The sequence below is a fragment of the Eschrichtius robustus genome, chromosome 1 (genome assembly GCF_028021215.1).
Source record: "Eschrichtius robustus isolate mEscRob2 chromosome 1, mEscRob2.pri, whole genome shotgun sequence".
NCBI lineage: Eukaryota > Metazoa > Chordata > Mammalia > Artiodactyla > Eschrichtiidae > Eschrichtius > Eschrichtius robustus.
Window position 1 is genome coordinate 128,199,506 of NC_090824.1, and position 25,264 is coordinate 128,224,769.

A 25,264-nucleotide genomic window follows, 5' to 3' on the forward strand; every position below is an offset into this window, starting at 1 on the left:
TCTAGAAAGAGTGTAAAAGGGCAGTGCTGTCATTAGTGATGGCCAGAAAATGGGCATCAACCTGGACTGTCCAGGCAAACCTGGATAAAATAGTCATTCTAAGTCACCCTGCCTCTGTGCCAGTGATCACGATACCTGACCAAGGAAACTGGGAGGATTACATCAGCAGCTTTCTCTGCCACTGCTAAAGTGTCAGGGACTGTCTGGATTATTTACTGCTATTCCGAGTGAGGGGACTTGCCTAAGATCATTCAGCAGGTTGGCAACATAATTTAAAACTGGATGAGACCTTAGAGGTAATCTAAAATAGTCAAGTTAGCACCAGAGCTTACTTAGCTGCAGTAGGAGTTGGGGAACCTTTGGCTCTGCTGATGGCCACTCTGAAGGGAAGGGGGAGAAGTGGGAGGTGGAGGCGGGGGATGTGAGGATGGCAGTGAGGGGGTGGTAGGGTGTTCACCTGGCTCTAGAACATCTGCATCCTCATCAGGCCATGTCCCTTCGGAGCCCAGGAGGTGCCCCTAGGTGCAGTGCAGCTGAGATGGGATTTAATGTCCAGGAGCAGAGTCTTCTTCTGTGAGCTGACCTCTCCTGCTCCCCTGCTCCATTTTCGCTGAGGCCTCAAAGATATTACTGGCTGGGAGCTGGTGGGGGTGTAGTGGATAAACCTTCTGCTGAAGAGTTTTGGAAGGCATTGAGGAAGGAATTAAAAATAACAGCAAGCATGCCTTTTTTTCTCTCTTTGATGGTGGTAAATGCATGGAATGTGCCAGGGCATGTGGCCCTAAATAACCCCCTCTGTCAATGGAACTCCGTAGAGAACATGGAAAGGCTTTGCACAGCCTCACTCCTGCCCCATGTTCACGGGACACGTTTCTGCGATCGTCCAAGCCTCATGCTTCCTCTCTTGCCCCAAATAATCTGTTGGAAGTCTGGAGAGGGACTTGAGCTCTCTATACTCTGCAACCAAACTGTTTGCCATGAGCGAGGCCCTGTCTGATGAACTCCAAGGAGAGCAGCTGGAGTGACAAAGAGGACTGGTTACAGGCTGAGAAAAGTGAAGTGTAAATTCAAACCAAGCTTGGCACTTGCTTGGAGAACTTCAGCTGATACGACTCTGGTCGTCATCCTTTGTGGCTGTGCTGTGTCTTATAAATAGAACAAGATGCATTTCCTTTTTTTTTTTTTTTAACCCCAGAGACACAAGGAGGCATGTGTGTGGGTGAGTATGGGCAGGGAATATTAATTATTTATGTTCCAGTTCATCAGAGAGTCAGCGTGGGAACTGGGCCCTGGGCTTCACGGAGATGACTAGGCCATCTTGTGGGTAAGGCTGGACTGTGCTTTTGTATCTTTTGAGTTCCGGCTCTCCTCACCATTGCCACCCTCTCCTCCTTAGTGGAGGCCCTCGGTTTCTCACGCCTGGATACTGCAGTAAGCCAGTGGGCTCCTTCCCTCTCTGATCCATCCCATACTCTGGACCAGGGGCCAGACTCACTGTATTAGGATGCTTTGGGCTACAAGTAACCTGAAACCCAACTAACATCTTCACCAGTGTGAGGGCTTATTATCTCCCCTAAGAAGTCTGGAGGCAGGGAGGTTTCGGGCACCAGCAAGGACTTGGGAGCCTTCCATCTTTCTGCCCTGCCATCTTCAGCCCTCATGATCCAGTGACGGCCACAGCTGCTCCAAGAGTTACCGTCTCTACACGGTTGCCTCTAGCGGCAGAAAAGCCTGCTTCTCCTTGGGGGTCTCTTAATCCAGGAAGGAAATCTTTCCCAGAAGCCTCCTGGTATCTCACTGGCCAGTATTTTGTCACATTCAGTCATGGCAGAAATAATGGATTGTAATAAGCCTTTTGATGTCAAAGATCCAGGCTATTTCTTTGGCTCACCGGTACCTGCTAGGCACTTAGTAAATGTCAATTAATACTTGTTGATTACTGTTTTCCTTCTTCTCTTGAGTAGACTCCTGAACACTTATCTGATGTCTTGCTGATTTCAGAGGTTATGTTGGTAAACCAGTCAGGGACCAGATCTTGCCCTCAGGGAGCTTACAGTCAAGATGGAGAGACCATTATTTGTGTTCAGAATATTCAACCATGTGGGTTGTAGCAGTCTGCTGTGGGGCACCTTAGGAACAGGTGTGAAATTGGGGCTCAGGGGGACAAATGGAAGTGAGACTCACCGAGGGGACCCTCAGGGCCTCTGAACGCTGTGCCTGAACATTTTCTGACCTAAGCCAGGTCTTTCAAGAAGTTCGGATTTCTGTCTCTGCCCCACTACCAGTCTTGTTTTCCTGTTGACAAAATGAAGATTAAAAATTTGCCCTTGAGTATGGAGTGGGGGCAGGGTACAGAGCTAAGCGCCTCCTGCCCCCAGGGGAAATTTTCTAAAGGTTCTTGCGGTATTTTAGCTTCGAAACCCTGTGAAATTTAATTGCATGTTTAGCGTCTTTGTGTGTCTCACTGGCTTTGAAGCTGCTGGAAACTTTCTCTGAAAGCATATAGACGAAGAAATAAGAATTCTATAAATGTTTGGTGGTTAAAAACAAACTGCTGGCCAGTTTATAGAATTTTGGGGTCATTTTCTGATGGAACATTCTGCAGACACGGAATACCCTGGAGTCTTCCTGTCGCAGTCAGCTAATAACTGACTTTAGGTCTGCAAATGCTTTTTCATTCCAATTCAGAGAAAACAGAGCCTGTCCCAGGGCCTCATGGGCCCTTATTTTCCTATTGATCTAGGCTAACTCAGGACCCCCAGGGAAACATCTCAAAGCTAATTAAAGATGTTTGTTTCAGGTTTGCCTGTTTTTCTTGCTTGATTGAAAAAGTTGCAGTTTTGGCTTTTCTTGTTAAAAAAAAAAAGAGACTCTATCGCTACAGCTGATCCAGGAGGTGGGAGTGGGGGATTGCACACTTCAGCACACACGTGATGTGTTGCCCTCCTGCTCTCTGCGCGAGGCCCACACAGAGTGGCATCTCTGAGCACAGGGCCGGGCACCAAAGCAGCTACTTTCCTTGAAAATTCTTGAGTCTGCAGGAGGAGAGTGGCCAGGTGAGCCTGGGCGTGAAACCCAATGAAGTGGTTCCAGGGTGAGGCTGGTGCTGTTTGACCAGCTTGAGTTCTGAAGTTAATGGTCCAAGGTCCCCACTCAAGAGAGTTAGTATGTGGGGAGATGGAGGCCCTGACAGCCATTCCAGGGGGTCCCCCGACCCTTTGTTTAACCGCGGCTGTGGACCAGTGGTCTCAGATGTTTACCGTCACCTGTTTATAAGAGGGAAGTGTGGTCATATTTCTATCTCTTTTGTGGGCTGCACGGTTGCCTTACTGGGGCTCATGTGGGAAGTGGTTACCATTCAGAGGAGACTGAAAGAACAGTACTCACAAAGGGACTTTGATCGAGTAATCTTTTTGAATGTCACCTTTTGACCACTGTGTTTTTTATTTTTATTTTTTGCCTATCAGCCTTAACTTCAGTGACGAGAAAATCAAACCACATGCTGGACCTCGTTCAACCCAGCTGGGTATCACAGTTCAGAATTGCAGCTCAAAGTGCTTCTCTCTCTCTGGGTTTCACTGGGGGGTTGACTTCCAGATCTGTAGTTCTGCACAGTCAGAGACCCTCAGCTTCAGCTGTTCTCTGGGCGTCCACATCTGAACATCCCAGCAACGCCTGGAATTGAACATGGGCCATTTCTTTCTATCCTTCCACGACCGACACTAGTCTTCATCTTCATCATGATCGCAGCCCTCAGGGTCAGTGAAGTGTTGAATCAGCCAGAGAACAGACACGTGAACACGAAGGAACCTTGGCATCCCGTTTCTCTGATGAGGCTGAGGGCCCTTGGCCACTCTTTGGTGGAGCTTGGCTTTCTGACTTCAGGAAGGTCAGCTTGGCTTCTCTCGGTATTGGTCTTTGCATCTTGAAAATGACAAGCTCCAAGAGAGAACCTCAGAGGTCTGTATCAGCTCTAATATTTCATGACACCTTTCTGCCCTCCCTTGACTTCTGGCTTTTCACTCTTTTCTCGATGCACATATTTTCCTGGGAGGCAAATGTAATTTTTCATCTGATGCTCTGCCTTCAGAGGCAGCCCATTCCTTATTTAATCCTGTTATAGTCATGGTTTAAGTATCACCAGATACTTACTGAGCATCTTCAGTTGGTGGTGGTGGCGGCAGTACCTCCAGACACTGTGGTCCAGGAGGTGTAAATGGCCTGTGGATTTGGACGGTCATACATACTTCTGCTGCCTGGAGCTGCCAGGCTTCTATTCCCGGGCTAGGGGAAATCAGCCTTCAGGCAAAGAGGAATTCTCATTTAGCCCAAAGCACAGGCTTCCTGTGCTTCTGGGACCAGCTGCGTTGCAGCCGTGGTGCTGTAAAAATACAGGAAGGAAGGGAAACATGTTCACAGGTTGGTTAGAGATTTTGAAACCAACAATCAACTCTCTCTTATCCACAAGAAACCAGAATCCACTGCTGGCTTTCGGGCTCTCACACCCACAGCTCAACAGAGTGCTGTTTCAAAACTGGGGTAGACTCTTCTTGCTTATGGCTTTTTCCATGAACCCCAGCCAGCCAGCAAGTATATTCTTTGAGGATTATGATTTGACCAGCACGCTCAGGAATCTTTAAAGAGAAGAACCATCTTTGTCCTCAGCTGTTTTCAGGCCAGTCAGGAGACAGAGCCTTCTAGAGATGAAGTAATGAGAGGCTGGCCACTGAAAGCACACAAGAAGTAAACAGTGGCCATTCCTGTGACCCTGCTTTTTTCGAGAGTCTGTCACCCCAGGGGCTCCTGGGTGGTGTGCAGGAGAGAGAACTAGAGGTGGAAGACCCCGGTTCTAGGCCTGCCCCATTGTGAACCAGCTTCGTGACCTTGGGTGAGTCACTTTGCTACCCCGGCCCCTGCTTTCCTCCTTGACAAACCCAAGGCGTTGGCTTAGCAGGATTTTAAAGTTTCCGCACCTTAAACATTCTAATTCTGGAGCTTGCATTCCAAGAAATGACCGACTCTGTTACTCATTCGGATAGTTTCAGGATCACTGTACAATCACTCTGGGGGCTGGAGATTGGGGCCCGCCGTTGAAGACAGGATGGAAAGAGCTTTGCGGTGCGGGGTAAGCTGCGGCAGCTGGGACTCCTGTTTCCTAATGACCACATTTGGTGGTCGGGCTCACCATGGAATGTTCTCAACCTTGGTTACTTATAAAAATTCTGATACCCATACCACACCTCAGACCAATTCAGAATTTCTACAGGTGGGGCCTGAGAATCAGTATTTTTAAAGTTATCCAGGTGATTCTGGGGTGTGGCCAGCATTGAGAATCAACAGCCCTAGATCATAAGTAAAGCTGTGGTGCAGTGTTCCGGGCATCTCTTTTAGGGGAAAAGTGATAGTGGTTGGTTTAAAAAAAAAAAAAAAAAGCACAGGTACACAGAAAAAAAGTTCTAGATTCTAGAAGCATGTTGATTTGGTAATCACAGCTGTTGATGGTGAGTAGTTGCCCTGAGGTTTGGATCCCCAGTTTTCTCCTGTCTCTGGGTCAGTGGTTTCTCAAACATCTCTGAAGGAGTAGAACCATCTGTAGTTGATTATTTCTGCTTGGGAAACTCAGAGTACTAAGTGGGGGGGGGGGGTGGAGCGAGGGCAGGGGTGGAGCAGGAGTGGATTAAACAGACCATAACACGCAGCCGCACTTTTTTCATGAAGCTAAGTCAGAGGCCTCAGCCAACGCTGGCATACCTTAGTGTCAGATCCTTGGCGATGCCCTGGTGGATGTGAGGGGCTGTGAAAGTACGTGCTATGCTGTTTCCTGTGCCTTGGTGAGTGTCCCTGCCCTTGGTTGAGAGGATGGTACCACCCTCATCAGCCATAGCATAGAAACACTTCCGTTTATGCCCAGTTAGTTGTTCATGGTTCCCTGCAGGGACTCCATCCCTACAGCCAAAGCAATCTGAGGCGATACAGCTGTCCAGATTAAACATTAATGGGAAAGGACAGCTCAATTCTAATATCTTTTCAGGCAGAGGGGAGGGCATATTGTGATGGTGGTGGGATTGTGAAGCTGACTACTTAATGGGTGTGAAATGAGCTTCAGGAGGGAGGAGAACTTGTCAGTATTGATTAGCCCCGAAGGGCCTCGCAGATGGGGAGCAGGGTCGAGGAGCTTTTACAGTGACAAGGTTTGAGATGTGGGTGTAGACAAAGATGCCAGATGGAGGTTGTTATTTCTCAGGCAACTGGGGAATCCGTCAGTCACTAAATGTTTATGAAGCAAGGCACTCAGAGAAATGGCAGATACGGCCTCTGCCCTCAGAGAGCTTACAGTCTGACTTGGGGTTTGAATACACAAGTGTGGGATAGTATGAAGGTCTTCTGTGCTATGGGCACATTGTGAGTACCCAGGGGTTCAGAAGGAGGGGCCGTGGAATGGGTGGGATGGGACAGATGCATCAAGGGATGTGGACCTGAGCTAGTGAAAGGGAGACACATGGGCCCCACTAGTGAATTGTGCCTGTCTCCTCACTTCTAACACGATGTTGATTATCTTCGGGGAGCAGCCCCGAGGGGCACCCCATTGCTAGTAGGAACTTTATGTTCTTGCTCCCATCAAAATTCTCTGCTTTCAGGAGTCAATTTTCCTCTAGCTTTTTCCTTCTCCTGTGAGGGGTGGTCTTTGCCAGCCCTCTGCTTTGATGATTACCATCTGCCCACCTTAATTTCCTGCGTAGTTTCAGCTTGAAAGCCTTTTCTTTCTGGACCCAGAAATATCATGTAAGATGATTGTTCTTGGTTCCAGTAGCCACCTGGCACCCTCTCAGCAGTGGCTGCATTTCAGGTATGGATGGGAATGATTATCTGTGCATCAGCGGACTCAAGTTTGTCCTGTGAGCGAGTTGTGTGATCATCGGTAAATGCAGGACTGGCTTTGTTAGGCCCTGACTGTGGCCAAGGCTATTATTTCTCTGTGGGTAATTATTTCAGGCTTCACGGTCACAAGCTGAGCATAATCGGGGCAGATAAGAAAGCCATATATAGTGCAAAGTACATATTTCTCGAGGTGGGCGGCAGAGGCCTTATATATATGTGTGTGTTGGTGTATGTGTGTTTAAAAAAAGACCTATATTTTCCGGGCAGTAGAACTTAAGTTTCCAGTAAACATCTCCTCCCTTTTTACTTTACCTTTTAATTTGGTGTTTATGGTCTCTGTGCTTTGAAATTGTTTTGCTGTGATGCCAGCTCTGCCTGAAAAGGGGGCGGGGGGGCGGGGAGAAAGCCAGGCCCTTGGGAAGCCATGGTTTCGATTAGAGTTCTTAGAGTTCCTCTGGTCCAGCTGATTGACGGCTCAGCGGTGATTGCTGGAGCTCATCTAGAAGAATAAAAACAAGAGACCTGGAGTTCGAGGTGGGAGGGGATACGCATTTATTAGTTTCTCCCCTGTTAACCGCCTTTATCGCGGGAGGCATCATCTATATGTAATTCTGCTCTGGCGTTTGTTTTTTCTGTTCCCCATTTGCCCATGTTGATGCTTCTGCTCTGGAAATCAGAAGTGCCCAGAGCCCCAAACCTGGAACTAATTCTCTTGAGACTGTGGCTTGGAGACTGGGCACACACGAGGCTCAGCTGTTGCTAAGTGAGAACAGCCTCGCCCGGTAGGCTAGCTGGATCCCCCTGTTCTTTGCTTTACCTGTCGGCGTGGGTGGAAGGCGGAGGGGCGGGCAGGAGCTGGGGAAGCCCACTGCGGAAACGCGGGGGTGGAGGCCAGGTGAAATGCATCAGTGAGGGTGAACATCCGTGGGGGAGTGGAGTGGGGAGAAAACTCACAAGAGCAGCAGAGCTGTCGGGTTGCATCGCGGGGGCAGGCTCGAATGAAGGGAACACAGGCGGTGTTCTGCTGCTTTTTCACACCTTCTAGTTGGGCGCAGCTAGGAAGGCTGTTTCAGAATCCCCCTCAGTGAACTGAGGGAGCAGCTGTTCTGGGGGGAGGAGGGGAGCAGCTCCCGCAGCGGTTCACACCTGGCGTCCGTCAGCACCTGGGAGCACGCTGTGTGGACAGGGCCGCTCAGACCTCTGTCGGGGTGACCTTTCTCCGGACAGAGCCCAGTGAACCGAGAAGGGCAGGCCCTTCCTCAGGGACCCTCAGCACCTGGCCGCGCAGAGTTCCCAGGAGACGCCAGGAGAGCATTTGACACACAGCAAACAGTCTTGAGTTGTGAGCACAGCCAACAACTTTCTCTTGCAAGGTAGGCTTTTTTTTTTTTTTTTTTTGGCTGGGAGAAATGGCTGTTTTTGTTTTGTTTTTGTACTTCTGAAGACATCAGATTAGGAGCCCCCAGAGAGATGAGACAGAGACCCTGAAAACCACACACCCCTTCCCGGTCAGCTCTGCCTGCCTGACCACCATTGCTCCCTCGCTGCTTTTTCAATGCACTGTCCTTTCCCCCGCTTTCTTCTCCCTGTGAGCCTCTTGGTGATTCTGAATAGCAGGAAAAGCAGCCAAGTGTCCTCCTGTCTGTGACCTTCGTCTGCCCCCTCTTGCGGGCGGGGTGGGGAGGGGACGTGGAGCATACTTGAGGGTTTGCAGAGCGCTTTCGCATGGTCCTGTCTTCACAGCAGCCCTGGGGGAGGCAGGGAAGTGGTCTCACCCCTGTCTCGTAGGTGACGGGGACAGTCTCTGTGTTAGTGGAGAAGCAGGGACAGAGGCCCTTCCTCCAGTTCTTCGACGGGGTCGTTCTTTTACTGCACCGAGTGGCCTCACAAATAAATGCACGAGGTGTGTGTGCTCGCCAGGGTTCTCGGTATATCCCTCCGACGATAACAGACTCTTTTGCGACCGCTGTCACTGGGAAGGGGAGACACCACCATGACCTTTCATGTACTGTATTTTACAGTTTACAAAGTGCTGTCACCTACCTGATTTTATTTCATCTCTGTGACAATCTCTGGAGGTAGATGCTAGTCCAGACGAGCAAAGGGAGCCCTGGAGATGCTGAGTGACTCAGCCCGAGGCCCCCAGCTGGTCAGCGGCCCAGTGGGAAGCGGGTAGCACCAGCTGGATGGGGAAGTGAGAGTCCAGCGGAGCAGGGGGTGGTGAAACCAGCAGTTGGAGGCGTTGAGTTTTGCTCTTCTTGCCTCCGAAGCCGCACAGGGACATGGTTCCTGACCTGACCCTCCCCTGGAGGGCCTGACTGTGGATGCCCTGCCCTGAGTGGAAGCCTGGACCCCCAAGTGTGAGGCGGAGGTACAGCCAGGCCGAGCGAAGGGCTACCCCGAGGGAGTGGGGACAGGCTGCTTGGGAGTGGCTGGAATCGGGGTTCACCCTGCTCGGCTCACACTACCGCGAGGCCCACTTGGCAGGGCATGTGCAAGGAAGACGGCACTTCAGAGCAGGGCGCCTCTCCTGGGGTAGTAGGAAGACCTGGAGTCTGACAGATTTTGCTGAAAATCCCAACTCTGCGACTTAGTAGCTGTGGGCTCTGGGGACACTTGCAACACTTTGAACCTCAGCTTGAGGGTACTCACTCTGTCCTTCAGAAGCGTGGGGTCCCTGCCACAGTCTGGGTCATACACAGTAGGTACTCCCCGGGTCAGAAGTGACTTGATAGGTTATCTAGTCCAACCCCTTCAACAGATGGAAACTGAGGCCCTGAGAGGAACAGGGACTTGCCCACGGTCACAGTGAATGTGCGGCAAAGCTAGAGTTCGAGCAGGTCTCTTGATCCCCCTGCCGGGGTGTTTTGTTTGTTTGCTTGTGCTTTGCCTGAACCCGGGGTAGCTTTTCTTGTTAGTTCACATCCTGGCCGATAGCCCTGTCCCCGAGTAGTTAGTTTTCTTATGAAGTGGAGTTAGCCAGCACCCAGGGATGAAAGTGTAAGGCCTCTGATGTCAGGTTCTTAGGGAGAGGAGAACGGGTGGGAGGACGGGGCAGAGCGGTAAACAGTTTTTGATGCTTGCCTGATGTGAACCATCCTGGTTTTCCAAGAATGCTCGATGGTAAGCATGGTGCTGACGCTGAAATGTTCCACTCAGAGTTTTGGAGAGTAGACGTACATTTCTCGTAAAGCCCTTGATGCTTCTCTCTGCTGCGTTCCCCACCCCCATTTCCCTAGGGCTTTAAATCATCTTTGGCTTGGGGTTGAAAGTAACCCATTACAGTGGTGAGCCTCGTGGTCCATTTTGTGCAGTGTTGTCAGGCTAAAATATTATAAACAGACCACCAAACTGTGTTTGGTCCAAGGCCAAGAACCTCCTTCTCCACTTGAGCGTTTGATTATCTGCTGCAGTGTTCAGCTTTGAGTTCAGTGCAGGAATCCAGCATAATTTCTTATATTGTTACCATCTGGTTTTGTGGAGTCTTGCTTTTGATTTTAATTGTGCCCTTTGGGAGAGAAAAACCCTACAAGTGGTGGGAAAATAAGATCCCCCTTCCTCACCCTGGCACCCCAGGCACACACACGTTGCTGCCATGGTGCTTGGTGGATGTGGCTGAACAGAATCCTCTGAGTTTCTGAACATCCTTTTTCATTATTCCTGCTCTCCCAGCAGTCCCCGGGCCCTTGGCTCCTCCAAAGGGGTTGCTCAGATGGGTCCCAGCTCAGAGCCTGACCTGAGATGGAGCTGCCTCCGCGGTAGTGAGGGCTGAAGGTGGTTTGGGGTGTTGCCCAGTGTGACCCGCCCTGTCCCGGAGACCAACATTGCGGTGATACGTTATGTGACCTCATTAACAAGTGAGTCACTTGCCCCCAGATAACCACCGGTACTTTCAGGGGGAACTGCTAGTATCATTGTGGCTGTGGCCATGGTTTCTGCAGAAGAAGGTGTTTTTAGAAATGAAGGTACAGCGACTGGTCTCCTTAGATTTGTTGTCATGGGCTCCTGGCTCCCCAACCTTTTCCTTATCAAGACTCACCTTGTTTTCTCTTAAACCATGTGCTTGGTACCAGTTTTAATATTAGTAATTGATAATAAATAACTGACACTCTTCTCACATTCTTGGAAGACAACCTTCATATTGTTACCTCTTTTAATTTTTCCATGTCACCTTCTAGAGTTGTCCGTTCGCATAAGCATTTTTGTGTAGCTGTAATCAGAGTATGTTAGTAAGTCTGAACAGGAAAGCAGGAACACCATCAAGTATTTACCACAAAGGGAATTTAATACAGGCCTTTGTTACACAGGTGATAAAGAAGCTGAGAAGCCAAACATGGAAAGGCGAGGTGACCCAGAGCTTGGTGGCAGGAGATCACTGCTGCCTATAGGCTGGAGGGACCAAGGGAAGAGGTGGTGTGACCAGAGCCCAGGGTCAGGGTCAGCGGTGGGCCTCTGTAGAGCAGATGCAGCTGCTTCTGTTAGAAATGCCCACCCAAGGCAGAAAGGGAGAGAGGGGAGAAATGTCCTGGCCGCTCCCTTCCCCCCCACCTTCCACTCTCCCACAAGTTCCTGCTGTTGTCCAAACCCCCCAGTAGCCCCCTGACATGAGGCCTAGAAAGTCAGGAGTCAGCCCCGGGGATACAGAGCAGAAGACAGGAAGATGAGGAAGGGATTAGAGGACACACAGCACCTGGACCAGCCTAGGGTGCCAGCCTCCTGTTCTAATTTGACATTGTCGTAAGCATTGCCTTGTGTTTCCACATGGTCTTCTTAATTAGACATTATTTCAAGTAGGTGTACCAGAGTTAACCTAACCATTGGGAGAGTGCTTACATTGATGATAAATCAGCAGTTCTCAAATTGTGGTCCCCAACCAGAAAGTATCAACATCACCCAGGAACTTGTTAGAGTATCAGGCCTTACCCCAGACCTTCCTACTCAGAACCCCTGGGGGCATGGCCCAGAAGAAGTCTGTGTTTCCTCTGGAGGATGCTGACACACATTAAAATTTGAGAACCACTGTTACAGGTGATCCTGCACCTCACTAAAGGTGGGGACAGGATACTGAGGGTACTGTTGGTCAGGGGTCTTTATAGAGAGAAGTGTGGTGTGGAAGAAAAGGCCCAAGACTCCAGGGCTGTACACCTCTAGGGTCAGGCCTTTTTCCTGCCCCTTAACTTCCCTGGGTGATTCTTTTCTATTTTGTTCAACAGCTAAAAATATCAGATCATACCAGTGGTGGTATTATGAGGATTAAATGAAATAATGGGCATGATGTTCCCTATATGTTGGGTCTTCTGGAGCTTTGGGGAAGGAAATGTGGCAATAGCAGCCCACTTCTGGGCCATAGGAAATTGGCCCTGGTGCCAGTACCTGAGGGGTGTAGTCTAAAAGTCAACGATGAACACTTAGGAGGTTGAAAGTGAGCTTTAAGGCAATAGGAATCTTGGACTGAGAGTTCCATATCTGTAGTCAAGCTTCCCCTCCCCACCCCATTTTTATTAGTGGTGCTGACCTGACTCTGTGATTACCACTATCTTGTCACTCTTTCTTGTCTGGCCATTTGGTGCCGTGGAAAGGACCCTGGTCTCAGGCCAGGACCCCTGGTTTCCCGTGCTGGCTGTGTCTTCTTGGGTGTGTCACTTCTCTGAGCTGCACTTTTCATATTTGTAAAATGTCCCCCCTCACTGACCATGGTGCAGATCAGGTGGGATGATGGATGTGAAATCGGCCTTGAACCTTAGTGGACCCCTTGAATATAAAGCTTTAGGGTCCACACCTCCACCGGGGCCCTTTGCCAGCCTTGCCATCTCCATAAACCTCTTATTCTACTGCCAAAGCAGGAGGTGCTTCATCCAGCGAAGGCAGGCATCTGGGTGCATCCTTGTTCTAACAGTGACCTGTAGGAAGGCGCCAGGCCAGGGATCTTCCGCACATCTTTCTCTCTCAATCCTCCCAGCAACCTTACCGAGGAGGGAGTCTTACAAGAAGTAACCAAGGCCCAGATAGCTGAAGAGGAAGGATGTAAACAAACCCAGTCCTGAGGGGACAGACAGAGGCCCAGCTGGCCTCAGAGCCATCCACAGAGTTGCTATTACTAAGAAGGGAAAGAGGAACTGGGTAAAGGCTCCTGCTGACTTACGGTGATATATCAGGCCTGCAAGTATTGTGGATGCAGTTGACAAGCCAGTTGGAGCTGGCTGGGAGGCTGGCTCCCCGACAGAGACCCAAGCAGCCAGTGTTCCCATCTTACTGCCTCTGGCAGCACCTGAGAGAAACCTGTTGGACCAGTGGGAGGACCAGCCGGCATCCTCCTGCAGCTCTGGATGCCTTCCATATTTAATGGCTGAGGAAGCTGAGACTTAGAGGAGTCACATGGTTTACCTGAGGTCACCCAGGCCAGGAATCTGAGTCCAGATCGCATCCTTTCTGGTCCAGGGCTCTTTGCATGACCCCAGGTGTTTCCTAGATCCAGGCGTGACCAGCACTTGGCAGTTTTCCATACGCTTTCCCAGCCGTCCTCTGGGGGTCCTCAGGGTAGGCAGTAGGTCTGCCTGAGGCGGCCGGCGTTGGGTGGTCTGCGGTGTGACAAGTCCAGTGAATCAGCCTAAATCCGGGGGAGGTCAGAAGATGCGTCATCCTCCAGCCAGCAAACATTATCCTACTGTTTGGGTTGCAACTAGAAGTGACCAGGATGGGATGTGAAGCCTCTGGGACGGGAGGACACGCTGCTTCCATTCATCCCACCCTTGGGGGTCAGGGGGGCCGTCTTCCCACCGGTTAGCTCCTCCCAGGCAGGACTGAGGGCGTCTACCTAGCCATCTCCTAAGGTAGACTCAGCACTAAACAATCTTACTGTGCAAGCCCTGCTCAGAATCGCTGCCCTGAGGAGAAAGCTGGGGCAGGGTGTGTTAACAGGGAACCGGGCCTGCTCAGGCAGGTCCTAAGGACTCTAAATAACTGTGTTGGAGGCAGGACCTGAGCTTTTAACTCAGTAAATAACACGGTATTGCGAATATAGCCCGGGTGATCTGAGGATCACAATTACCTGAGATCTGCTTTACAGGCATTTAGGGAGGGAAACGGGGCTGCGCTAACCTAGGTAAGGATCCTGCCTCACACCTTACACTGAGGCCTTAGCGGTAATTCTTGATTTAAATCCTGGCAGGCTGCAACTGACTTAATGTTCCAGAACTTCTGGAGTCGGTCGCTCTCTGTTTTTCTTTCCTTTCCTGGACTTCAGTGCACTTGAGTTTTAACCCAGCTCTGCTACCGGCCTCTGGGCGGACGTCCGGGCTGCATGGAGGGGTGTCTAGAAAACTCTTCCATGTGTCTCCTCTACCCTCCACACTACTCACAGAAAACTTCACTCCTGCTGCTTCCGATAACTAGCTTGTGTGTGTGTGTGTGTGTGTGTGTGTGTGTGTGTGTGTGTGTGTGTGTGTGTGTGTGTGTGTGTGGGGCTGGGGGGTATGGTGATTTCCCCACACCCAGCAATGCTCATATTCTCAGAACACCAGCTGGATATTAACAGTTTAAGTCAATTCTGGCACTCTCTACCTGCAGATAGCATCAGATCCCACGGATAAGAGCTCAGTCCCACAAGCCTGCTGCCCTCCCCCCCCCGCCTAACTTCAGATGCCAATCACAAGTCCAGGTTGACACCTGTGCTTCTGACCCACCAGCTGTTGATCTAGAGGTTCCCACTGCCCCCTCCTAGGGTTCAGTTAATTTGCTAGAGTGGCTCGCAGGACTCAGGAAAACATTCTACTGGTTTATTGTAAAGGATATAACTCGGGAATAGACGCGTGGCAGAGATGCACGGGGCGAGGTATGTGGGAAGGAGCTCGAAGCATCCGTGCTGTCTCTGGACACGCAGTTTTCCCCTCATCTCCACGTGTTCACCAACCCAGAAGCTCTCTGAACCCTGTCCTTTTGGGTTTTTATGGAGGCTTCATTACGTAGGCATGATTGATTAAATTATTGACCATTGGTGATTGATTCAGCCTCTAACCTGTCTCCCTTCTCTGGAGGTGGGGGCAGAGTTGGGGGGGCTAAGGCTGAAAGTTCCTACTTTCTAAGCACAAGGTTGGTTTCCCTGGCAACCGGCCCCTTATCCATGGAGGCTTTGCATAAACTCAGGTGTGGTCGAAAGGGGCGTGTTATGAATAACTAAAAGATGCCCATTTCACCTTTATGGCTCTGGAGCTATTTCAGGAACTGGGAATAAAACTATTACAACAAAAGATTACCCCTATGGCTCTTATATAGGAAATTACAAGGATTTTAGGAGCTACGTTCCAAATACATATTTCTTACTATAAATCACAGTATTACAAGCAGCCTCAGCGGGGGCTGGTGATAAGCCCAGAGAAGACAGCCTGAGTTGGCTGGGCGGGTCTTGGGCAAGTCACATCACTTCTCGTGCCTCAGTTTCTCCAGCAGTAAAATGGGAATAATGATTGCTGTCTCTTTAGGGTTGTTGTGAGATTGAGTTAATGCATATACAAAGCTTAGCGCGGTTTGTCACCTTGCTAAGAGTCGGTACATGGTTGGTCCCTTCTTCCCTTCCCTTGGTGTTTACCAGATCGAAAGATGCTGGTTGCCCACCTAACCTGCTTTACTGTGTTGACAAAGGAACTGTCACACAATATGGCAGCCTCAGAAAGGGTGAAAAATGCCAGGGAAGTGTTCCAGCCCATCAGGTGCTGAGGTGGGTAAGCTTTGTAATACAGATCCTTTTTGTGTTTCAGTATTGGAGCCTGTTGCTAACATTTCTTGGACCCACAGACTCTGGGGGTGGGGACTTAAGCTAATTCGGCTTTAGACCGACCTGCCAGCACAGGAAAGGACAGACTTGGTGGTGGTCTTGAGGCTGCCCTTGACACAGGTATGCCTGGCATCAAGGCCAGCTTCACAGGCCCGCGGTATGTGATGTCACAGAGCCGCACGCTCAGGAGGGCCCTGTGCTTGGTTTAATGCCTGTTGTTGACATCTTGAGATTCTTAATTTTCTTTGAGCTGGTGTTTTGTAAGCGAAGCCCAATAGACAGTGGACATGCATGTGAGGTAGGAGCGATCCACCCTGACAGTCCTGAGCTTGAACCAGAGCTTGTTTGGGATACAGAAAGAAGGTGATGTCATTCTAAGAAACATCAACCACCAAGGAATCCCATCATATGCTTTCTTACTCGTGTCGCTTCCCGGTGTTAGCTAATCCCTTACCCCGAAAATGATGACATACAATGGAAAGGAAAGATCAGGCAGCCCAGAGTGCCTTTTCCCTTCAGCTTTTCCCTACTCATCAGTAAGCAGCAAGGGGGGGAGTGTTGGTAGAATGTGCACCTGTCAAGAAGTGAAGTGAAAACAGTGGAGTTCGTTTTAGGCAGTGTTGCTTTTGTTCTGGTAAGTCATACGATGTATATGTGTATCTAAGCTGTGAAATACAAATGGTGCAATTTTGATGATTTCACATACTAGTTAAATGCTCTTTTGTTTGCATTCAAAACTTGGCATTGCACGATATAAACATGAATGGCAAGACTCATGCCAATAATTTAAAATGTTAATATTTCTTGACTTAGAATGATATTAAATAGGAAAAAAACCCAAACAAACCAAAACAAAAACCCACTATCACAAGTCAAGAGAGAGACTCTGGAAGAAAGGGGAAAAGTTTTAGATTTTAATACCATTAATGATACTGTTTTCCTGCTTTTTGCTCAGAGGGCTCTACACTGTCACTTTGCACTGCACCCCACGAATTACGTAGCTGACGCTGGCTAGCGTCCTGGGACCGGGGGTCGCAGGCTGGTCTTGTGCACACAGGTCCTTTGCTAGATCTACTCTATTCCGGGTTGCAGAGCCAAGAAACAACATATGGATAAGTGAGCACTGGCACTTACTCTGAAGATTCCAGGCTGTTCCAGGTGATGGTGGGTCTGTTGTTGATAGAGATCACAGTTGAGGAATTTCAGAGGCTACAAACATACCCTTGTTGGAGATGTTATGGGGGCCTGCTGTGCATTCACTCTTGCAAATTGTTGAGCAGCCTAGTGTAGGGGCGCAAGCCAGTAGTGGACTGAGAAGACCCCCACTTGGAATCCCAGCTCTGGCTTGGTCTCCTGGGGCAAGTCGTTTCTTCCTGGATCGGTTTTCTCATCGGGCAGTCCTCAGTCTCTCAGTTGTAGTGTAGCTGTTAAGAGTGTGAGCTACTTGGAGGCCGAATTCTTGGGTCAAATCGCATCTCCACCTCTTAACTAGTTATTGGGCCTTAGGTAGGTTGTTCAAGTCCCCTGGACCCTCAGTCTCCCTGTCTGTAAAATGGTATGAAATGAGTGCAGGGAAAGGAGCTAACATTGTGTTCTGGTACATGGTGTTGAATATATGATAGCAATGGTCATGATGGTGAAAAGGTCAGAAATAATCCTTAGATGTTCTAGGACCAAAGGATTAGCATCTTCAGGGTCTAACTTGAGAGATGCTGTATGAGAGCCCGGGGAGCCTCTGCCTCAGACTTCTAAGCAGCTCTTTAGACTGTGTGGTTTTTTGTTTTTTTGTTTTAAATATTTATTTATTTGACTGCACTGGGTCTTAGTTAAGGCATGCGGGATCTTCAGTAGCGACATGTGAGATCTAGTTCCCTGACCAGGGATTGAACCCGGGCCCCCTGCATTGGGAGCATGGAGTCTTAGCCACTGGACCATCAGGGAAGTCCCTAGACTGTGTTTTTAGAAGTTACCAGAATGAGAGAAAAATTGTTGTGTTTGGAATTTGAAGATCTGGGTCCTTGTCCTTCCATCCTCTGTCACCCCGAGTCACGTGACTTCTGACAGTCCCTTCCCCACCAAGCCTCACTTTCTTCACCTGTGAAATGGGTCTGCCTGCCTTACAGGTTGGGGCCCATTTGAGATGACGTATGTAGCAATCTTTCTTTAGCTTAAATTCAAGGTGCTGTGTTGGGAAGAACTCTCTGGTGGATCCTCAGTATTGATTTAAATCTTGCTCACTAGTGTCAGGAGGTAAGCAGCAGCTACTTTGCTTGGGCCTCAGTCCTTGATCTCTGAGACCAGCGATGTACCATAAACTGTCCCAGGAGCAGGTTAAAAAAGAAGGAAGGAGGGAGAAAAAAAGAGAAAGCAAACCAGCAGAATTTGGAATTGTTCCTCAAACCACAATCGCAGGTTTCAGGGACTCAGAAAGGGGTGCAGCCCAGCCTTGTGGGCGAGAAACGTCAGATGTTGGGAAGAGAAAGGCCTCTCTTACTGTAGCAGGGTTTCTCACCGGCCCCTGCCTATTAAGCCCCGGTAGCTTGTCACTCCCTGGCTAACAGCTTGGCAGCACAGAGGCAAACCACAGAGTACATTTGAGGCCCAGATCTGCTCATTTCGAGGGTGGGGCCGCGTTTTTCTCCTGCCACAGAGAGCTAATTAAAGAAAACAAGCTATGGGAGTTGGGAGAGGACTGGCCACAGAGCACTTGGGGAGGATTGCTTTGGTTGTAGAGGCCTGCACAGCCCCCGGAAAACAGGTGGAAGCGGGCATCCGGGCCCCCGTGCATCCCCAGTGGAGCTCCGAGAGCCCACTGGGAGACCTGGATGCCGACAGTAGGGGGGCCTGCATGGGATGGGAGAGTGATCTTGGTCTGTGAGGGGACCAGCTGGAAGAAGTTCAAGCTACCCGTCAAAGTGGGACAGTGTTTTGAAATGCTTCACAAATGTTGACTTGTGCCCCAAATTGTGGACAGAGCCTACGTTAGTTCTGTAACAGTAATTCACTTCTCTGTGGCACTTTTGATTCTGGTACCAGCCTTAGGGAAAGTGGCTGTGACTTCTTTATTCCCCAAGAGTAGAGTGACACTCAGAGGTGGCTCTTCAAAGTCTCAGGGCTGGAAAGTGGGGTAAGGACTCAGGACTTCTGTCTCCAGATGGAGCCTGCTGATTACAAGGAGGGGAAAGCAAACATCAGTCCCACTGACTTGGAACAAACACTGTCGTCCAGGATTAGAGCCCGACTCTTAACAGCCGCGCACTGTTTTATGGAGAAGGTCTATTGCTAAAACAGTGACGGTGTAAATTGAATTATGTTTTAAGTGTACGAGGAAAACCATTTCAGGGAGTCCTGTTGTGAATCATTTTGAAAAACGAAGAATTACACTATCTCCCCAGCAATGTTCTATTTTGGTACATTCAAGGAGCAAGATGGCTTACAAGAGGGGTCCCACTGTTTTGCTAGCTTGTGTTGTTGCCGCCTACAACAGGATGGTTTACTTCTCAGGTGCTCCGAAGGGTTCACACATCCTGGAGAACTGGGGGAAGATGTAGTACACGGGCAGAATGTTTTGATTCACTTATTCAAAGAAGCTGGGGCCTATGTAGGGCCTCAGGGGGCATCCAGGCCAGTGATTCTCGAGTGAGGTGTGCTATGAGGAATTTTTTTAGTGATGGTAACGATGATGAGAATGAAGCTGTTGTTAATTAAGCACTTAGTATCTGCCTGGGACCTTACATAGATTATCTCATTTAATTATTACTACTACTAATACTGAAGTTCGTGAATGATTTCCTTAGCAGTTAATTCAAAGGCATATTCCTCTATACAATGGAATATTTTTCAACCAAGAAATGAAGTACATGCTGCACCATGGATGAACCTTGAAAACGTTATGCTGAGTGCAAGAAGCCAGGCGCACTAGGCCGTGTGTTGTATGATTCCATTTACGTGAACTATCCAGAATAGGCCAATTCATAGAGATAGAAAGCAGATTAATGGTTGCTAGGGGGTTGAGATGAGGTGGAATGGGGCGTAGTGACTGCCTCATGGGTACAGTGTTTTCTTTAGGGGTGATGAAAATATTCTAGAAGTGAATAAATATGATGGTTGCACAACATTGTGCATGAACTAAATGCCATTGGGTTGTACACATTAAAATGGTTAAAGTGGTAACTTTTTACGTTATGTGCGTTTTATCACAATGTATATTTTAATCAGTGTATTTTCCTCATGGTGGCTCTCTCACCGACTTGGGTTCAGATATGCTGTGTTGAGTGGGAGAGAAAGGGAGGGGGTCGTTCATGTGTGCAGTGAGGCTGAAGCAAGCTTAGGGCTTTCCAATTCAGGCTCCACCTTTAGGAGGAACCAGAGACCCAGAGAGGGCGAGTGACTCACCCAAGGGCACAGAGCAAAGTACCTGGAGTTGGGATATATAGATTCTAGCCTTTCTCACTTTTCATCAGGAAAATCACAATGGGAAAGTGCTTTTTGTGCCGCTGGGTAAATTCTGGGCTGCAGAAGTTCAGCTCTGTTCCACCTGGTGTTTTGTACCTTCCTTGGGTTCCTGGAGAAACTGTCTGTCCCTCGCCGGTGGAACAGCCCCTGGACTGACTCAGCCGTCAGGAGGCCCTCAGCCAAAGACCTGGGTTGTGTCCCTGGGCGTGTGTCTAGAACAGTGCCAGTTGTGCTGCTTAATTTCGGCATTGAGCAAAAGGAACCAATTATGTGTGAACACATACGTTTGGTGTTTGATGGGAGACTTACCACGTGACCCTGCTTCTTCTTTTCTTTTCTTGTTGACTGTGAACGTCTGACACTACAGGAAATAAGAAACTTTCCAGTACCTAATTTGTGCTCACTCTACTTTCAAACCCTCTTGGCCCTAGCACAGGGTAAATGAAACTGTAGCTTATAGTAATATTTATGTATGGGAGTCAATGAGCTGTTTAAATGCTTGAATGTCAGAAAAGGTTTCAAATTTAGCAAGCCCCCAGGCTCTCCCACCCTCTGGTTATGCAGTAGATGGGCCTGCCTACTCTCTTAAGGCAGGCTCTAGCCTCCTGTCCCAGTTGGTGGCAAGACAGCGACGATGATGATGATGATGATGGTGCCATTTAAAGACACTGAGCTGTAATGGAATTCAATGTGTATTTAATCCTTAGGAGAAGGCAAATCAAGTTCCAGAATCTTGGAAGTTAGTTAGACTCTTGGGAAGATCCGTGGGCCAGGAATGACAGGACCCGAGTTTTATTAGTGACATGACCTTAGCAAGATGGTCTAAAGTTTCTAAGCTGGAGCTTCCTCCTCTTGGCCTGTGAGTAAGATCCCAGCTTCTCCCACGTCCTGGATTTGGTGTGAGCATCTGAGGGAGGTGTGATGGATGTGAAAGTGCTTCGTTAGCTGTCGAGGCGCTTACCGAGGTGGTTTATGAAGCCATGGGGGCCGAGGGACCGAAAGAAAGAGTGAAGAACTAATGCGAACTGGTTTGTGTTGGGAGCGGTGGAGCAGAATTGGCCTTCACTTTCCGGGGAGCCTTATCGTGGGAAGCAGCACTTGGCATGCATGGTTATTTATTTCTGCCATCAGATCAGCAGGGTTCTGGGGCCCCTGCTCTGTCGAAGGCAGTGTGAGTAAAACCCAGTTCCTGCCCTCCAGGAGTTCACAGTGTAATTGTGTTTTCGTGGGTCACCTGGAAGGCGAGCACTTGAGAAGGGAGTGCAGGTGACCCGATGCAGCCCCCAGGCCTACCACCCACTGCTGTGCTATTCAAATCAGAGTCCTTGGGGAAGTGTGTGTGTGTGTGTGTGTGTGTGTGTAGGATGAGTCAGATTTACCCACTGTTATTTCCCTTTTGAAACTCGTTATGCTCACACACACACACACACACAGCAGTCATGCACTTGCTCAGAAGTGTGTGAAAACCACATAAAATGTGCAAAATGTGGCCCTTTTGAAAGTATGTCTGACATCCGCCTTCCCTGGAGCAGGGATGGATTTGTGAAGGTTCCGATCTTTTCTCATCTGCAGGAACTTTGTGTTTGCCCCAGGTGCTGGCTCAGGACCAGCCCAGGCTGACTTGTGTGGGTGAGGTACAGCTGTGAGCAAGGCCCCGGGGAATTCTGTTAGGTGAGTTCTGACCCTCTTGGTGGTCCTGGTTGGTCTGTAGCAGGCGGTGGCCTAGGACGGGCTGGGCAGAACCGGACAGGACACCCTGTATTTCTGTAGACAAGGTACTCAGGGCCCATCGCGCTTGGTATTTAAAATCCTCTAGGGCTGACCGTTTTGTGGGTTGACCTTGTGTCTGGCCCTCTTCTCCCACCAGCTGAGGCCCCTCATAACACCCCCCCACCCCAAACCAGCCTGCCGTCCCCACGCCCACCGCCTGGCTGGGGCTCACCCTTAACGTTTCCTGGGGTGCGTTCCCCAACTCCTCTGTCCCTTTATGCCTTTAAAACTTAGAAGTGAGTCCCACCTCCTCTGTCACATTTTCCTTGACTGTTCCAGCTCACTGTGACCACCTCCCCTTTCTCTAAATGGTCTCCTGAATCACTCCTGGGTCTGGCACATAGTACATAATATTTTTGAACGCATGAGCTTGGTTGGCCCTTCTCCGTGGGAGATAGCTTGTCTGTGTGTCCTTCATCCTCCCAAATGTGATCACCACCTTACCTCGTACAGGAGCTGTGTCTCAGGCTCGTTTTTTCGCTCCTGCCCCACTTCCCGCCACCCTGTGGAAGAGGGGTAGACAGGCCTGGCCACTTCTTCCTGTTCGATGTGGCTTCAGACCTGTCACAGCCTCCGTGGGACTCACTTTATACCACACACCGTGTGGATAGGAAGAGCCACCCTGCCTACACCGAAGGCGACTGTGATGATCGGGAGAGAGCGAGGGATGGGAGAGAGTTTTGCAAAACTGCAGAGCACTGCGCAGACATGAGTTGTTAATGGCCTTGTGGGTATTCTGTCAATAGCTGTGACCTGACATTAATGCTGGCTTGAGCAAGGGGCCTCAGGGAGAGCTGCTATACGCCACTGACCCGTAGTCTAGGACCGCTGAGTTCCACCCACCATCCCTGGGCCCCAGTTTTCTCAGCTCCACTACCCTTTCTGCTCTGACGCTGGTGGTCATGGTGCTGTATGGGGGAGGGGGCGGCAGGTGTGGACTCCCCACTCCTGCGTGGCAGAAACTCAGCTGAGACAACCAGGAAGGTTTCCTCCAACCATTAGTGCTTGTGAGTTGGCCGTGGCAGCTTTGATGTCACCTTGAGGGACCACCCTGGACCTCTTTCTTTGTGCCAGGCTTACGGCTAGATCTCCATAAGCACTCGCTTTGACTGTTAAGAGAGGCTGTTTGCACTATTTAAGGTGGCAGAATTATTTCACCCTTTCTAGAGGTGTTGACATTTAAGGATGGTTGGGGGTGATGGTACAGAAGGAGAGGCAGGAAACCTGGAGGAAGGAAAGGGGCCGGTTGCTGAGAAAGTGTGTATAACAGGTTTTGACTTTCAGAAGTGCCTGCCTCCGCTGGTTTTGTAGTGGTGGCAGTCAAAGACAGGAAGATAGATAAGATCAGATTTCAGGATTTTCACCCGCCCCGCCCCCATTTTTGACAGCTGAGAGCTCTTCCAGGGCAGGGACTGGGTATTTTTCAACTTTTCTATTCCCTGAGCCTGGCACAGTACTTGGTATTTCAGCATACTCAGTGAATGTTTGAATGAATGAATGAATGACCACTTCTTATCACAGCAGTAGTGTCAGTGAATATATAAAGCCATGGTTAGTAGCAGATCTGATGGGTTAAGAAATACTAACCAACATTTCTGATTATAGAAGAAGATGGAGCTTCTAGGAAGAAAGGATGGCCCTTTGAAGCTATCCTCTGTGTCCCCATTCTTGTGCATTTTGTGGTCACCCTTCCGTATTCCTGAATTCAGGAACATCTCGGACTAGAAAGGAGTGAAGGCCCTGTTTTCCTCGGTTCCCAGGAGGGACTTTAATGTGTCCTGCACACGCTCAGTGATAAAAACTCATACCAATTGTGAGCAGTGCCCTTTTTCCAGTTGATTTCGCATTAGCCCCGCTCTGTTCTGGCAGGTGCTGTAGGCAGATAACCTTGGCAGGGGGCTTGGCACGATGGCAGAGTTTACACCGGATCGCTGTATTCCATGCTATCTTGTTATCTCATTTCCTCGATGGTCATTGTCACACAAGAAAGTACTTCCTCTGCGGGCTTCCCTTCACAGAGACCTGTGGGTATAGATAAATTCGTAAACTGCGTTGCACGAGTGAAACTAGTTCTGTTAAGAGCTGGGGGTCTTGCTGAAAGCCTCCTCAGAGAAGCTCCCCTTTCGCCAGGAGCATTTCATCCGGCTCCCAAGGCCCAGTTCTTCCCCCACTTTTGGCTTGGCTTACCCGCTTCTCATTTGAGAGTTGTCAGGGGAGGACAGAGGGTGTGGCATCCCATGTGCAGACTTCTTTGAGAGTTTGATCTTTTGGGATGTCCCAGTGGCCGCTTTTCCTGTTGTGCTTCCTGTTTTTGTTTTTCTTTTTTAAATTCCAGGGATAGGTAGGTAGGCTATTGGTATGACTGGGTGAGGGAGTTTTTTTGTTTGTTTGTTTTAAATTTTATTTATTGATTTATTGATTGATTGATTGATTGATTGCTGTGTTGGGTCTTCGTTTCTGTGCGAGGGCTTTCTCCAGTTGCGGAAAGCGGGGGCCACTCTTCATCGCGGTGCGTGGGCCTCTCACTATCGCGGCCTCTCTTGTTGGCGGAGCACAGGCTCCAGACGCGCAGGCTCAGCAATTGGGGCTCACGGGCCTAGTTGCTCCGCGGCATGTGGGATCTTCCCAGACCGGGGCTCGAACCCGTGTCCCCTGCATTGGCAGGCAGATTCTCAACCACTGCGCCACCAGGGAAGCCCCCTGCTTCCTGTTTTCTCCCAGGGGTCTCAGTATCGAGCTACCTGCAGCTCTCTCTCACCTACCCAAGCCCTGCTGCCTTGATCCTATGGCCAGGACCCCAAAGAGCAAGCCTTGGCCTGGAGTTTTTGTCTCAGCTCTGCTGTGTGACCTTGGGCAAGCTACTTGATTTCTCTGATCCTCAGTTTGCTCCTGTGAAAAGAAAAAGGTTGGCCAAGGTGCTCTCCTAAGTCCTGCCATCCCTGTCCTTCCTCTGGGCAGGGAAGTGCTACCTCTGTCCTGCAGTGGGAACTGAGGCTGCAGGGGCAGGTTGGGCGAGCTCATGGTTTACATCCGTGGCCACAGCGGAGACTCTGGACCTTGACCTGTAGGCAGTGAGTCCAGGATGCTGAGAAGCTGGGGGATGTAGGGTAAGCAGAGCCCCTCCGGGAAGCGAGCGGTGTTACTCAGCCCTGAGGAATGCCGGGGCATGGCTGAGCTCGGGCAGGGCTGCTGAGAGCCTTGTGGCTGTAACCATGGGCAGAATTTCATGGCCTTGAAGAATGGCTACTGTATATACCAGTGATAAATATTAGTCACCCTGGCAGCTGAAGGAGTTTCCCGCGCTGCATTTTTGACAAAAAGGGAAAGCCTTCCTCCCTGACAGGGCACGGGAGGGAGAAACAAATGTGTCTCTGGGCTCAGGTGCCAAGA

General features: G+C 49.7%; 1 protein-coding gene across 4 annotated transcripts in view; it reads left to right on the forward strand.

The window, feature by feature from the left end:
* Window positions 1-25,264, forward strand: part of SMAD3 (SMAD family member 3) — a 195,115-nt gene that overhangs the window by 92,317 nt on the left and 77,534 nt on the right. Inside the window, exon 1 of one of the 4 annotated variants that reach the window (XM_068554281.1) lies at window positions 5,786-5,831. The exons of 2 other annotated variants lie outside the window; for them this stretch is intronic. In XM_068554281.1, coding sequence (XP_068410382.1) covers window positions 5,812-5,831 — 20 coding nt within the window. In that variant the 5' untranslated portion in view covers window positions 5,786-5,811. Of the gene's footprint in view, window positions 1-5,785; window positions 5,832-21,757; window positions 21,776-25,264 lie in introns of those variants that run through there. One more of the 4 variants, XM_068554292.1, reaches the window with a different exon arrangement.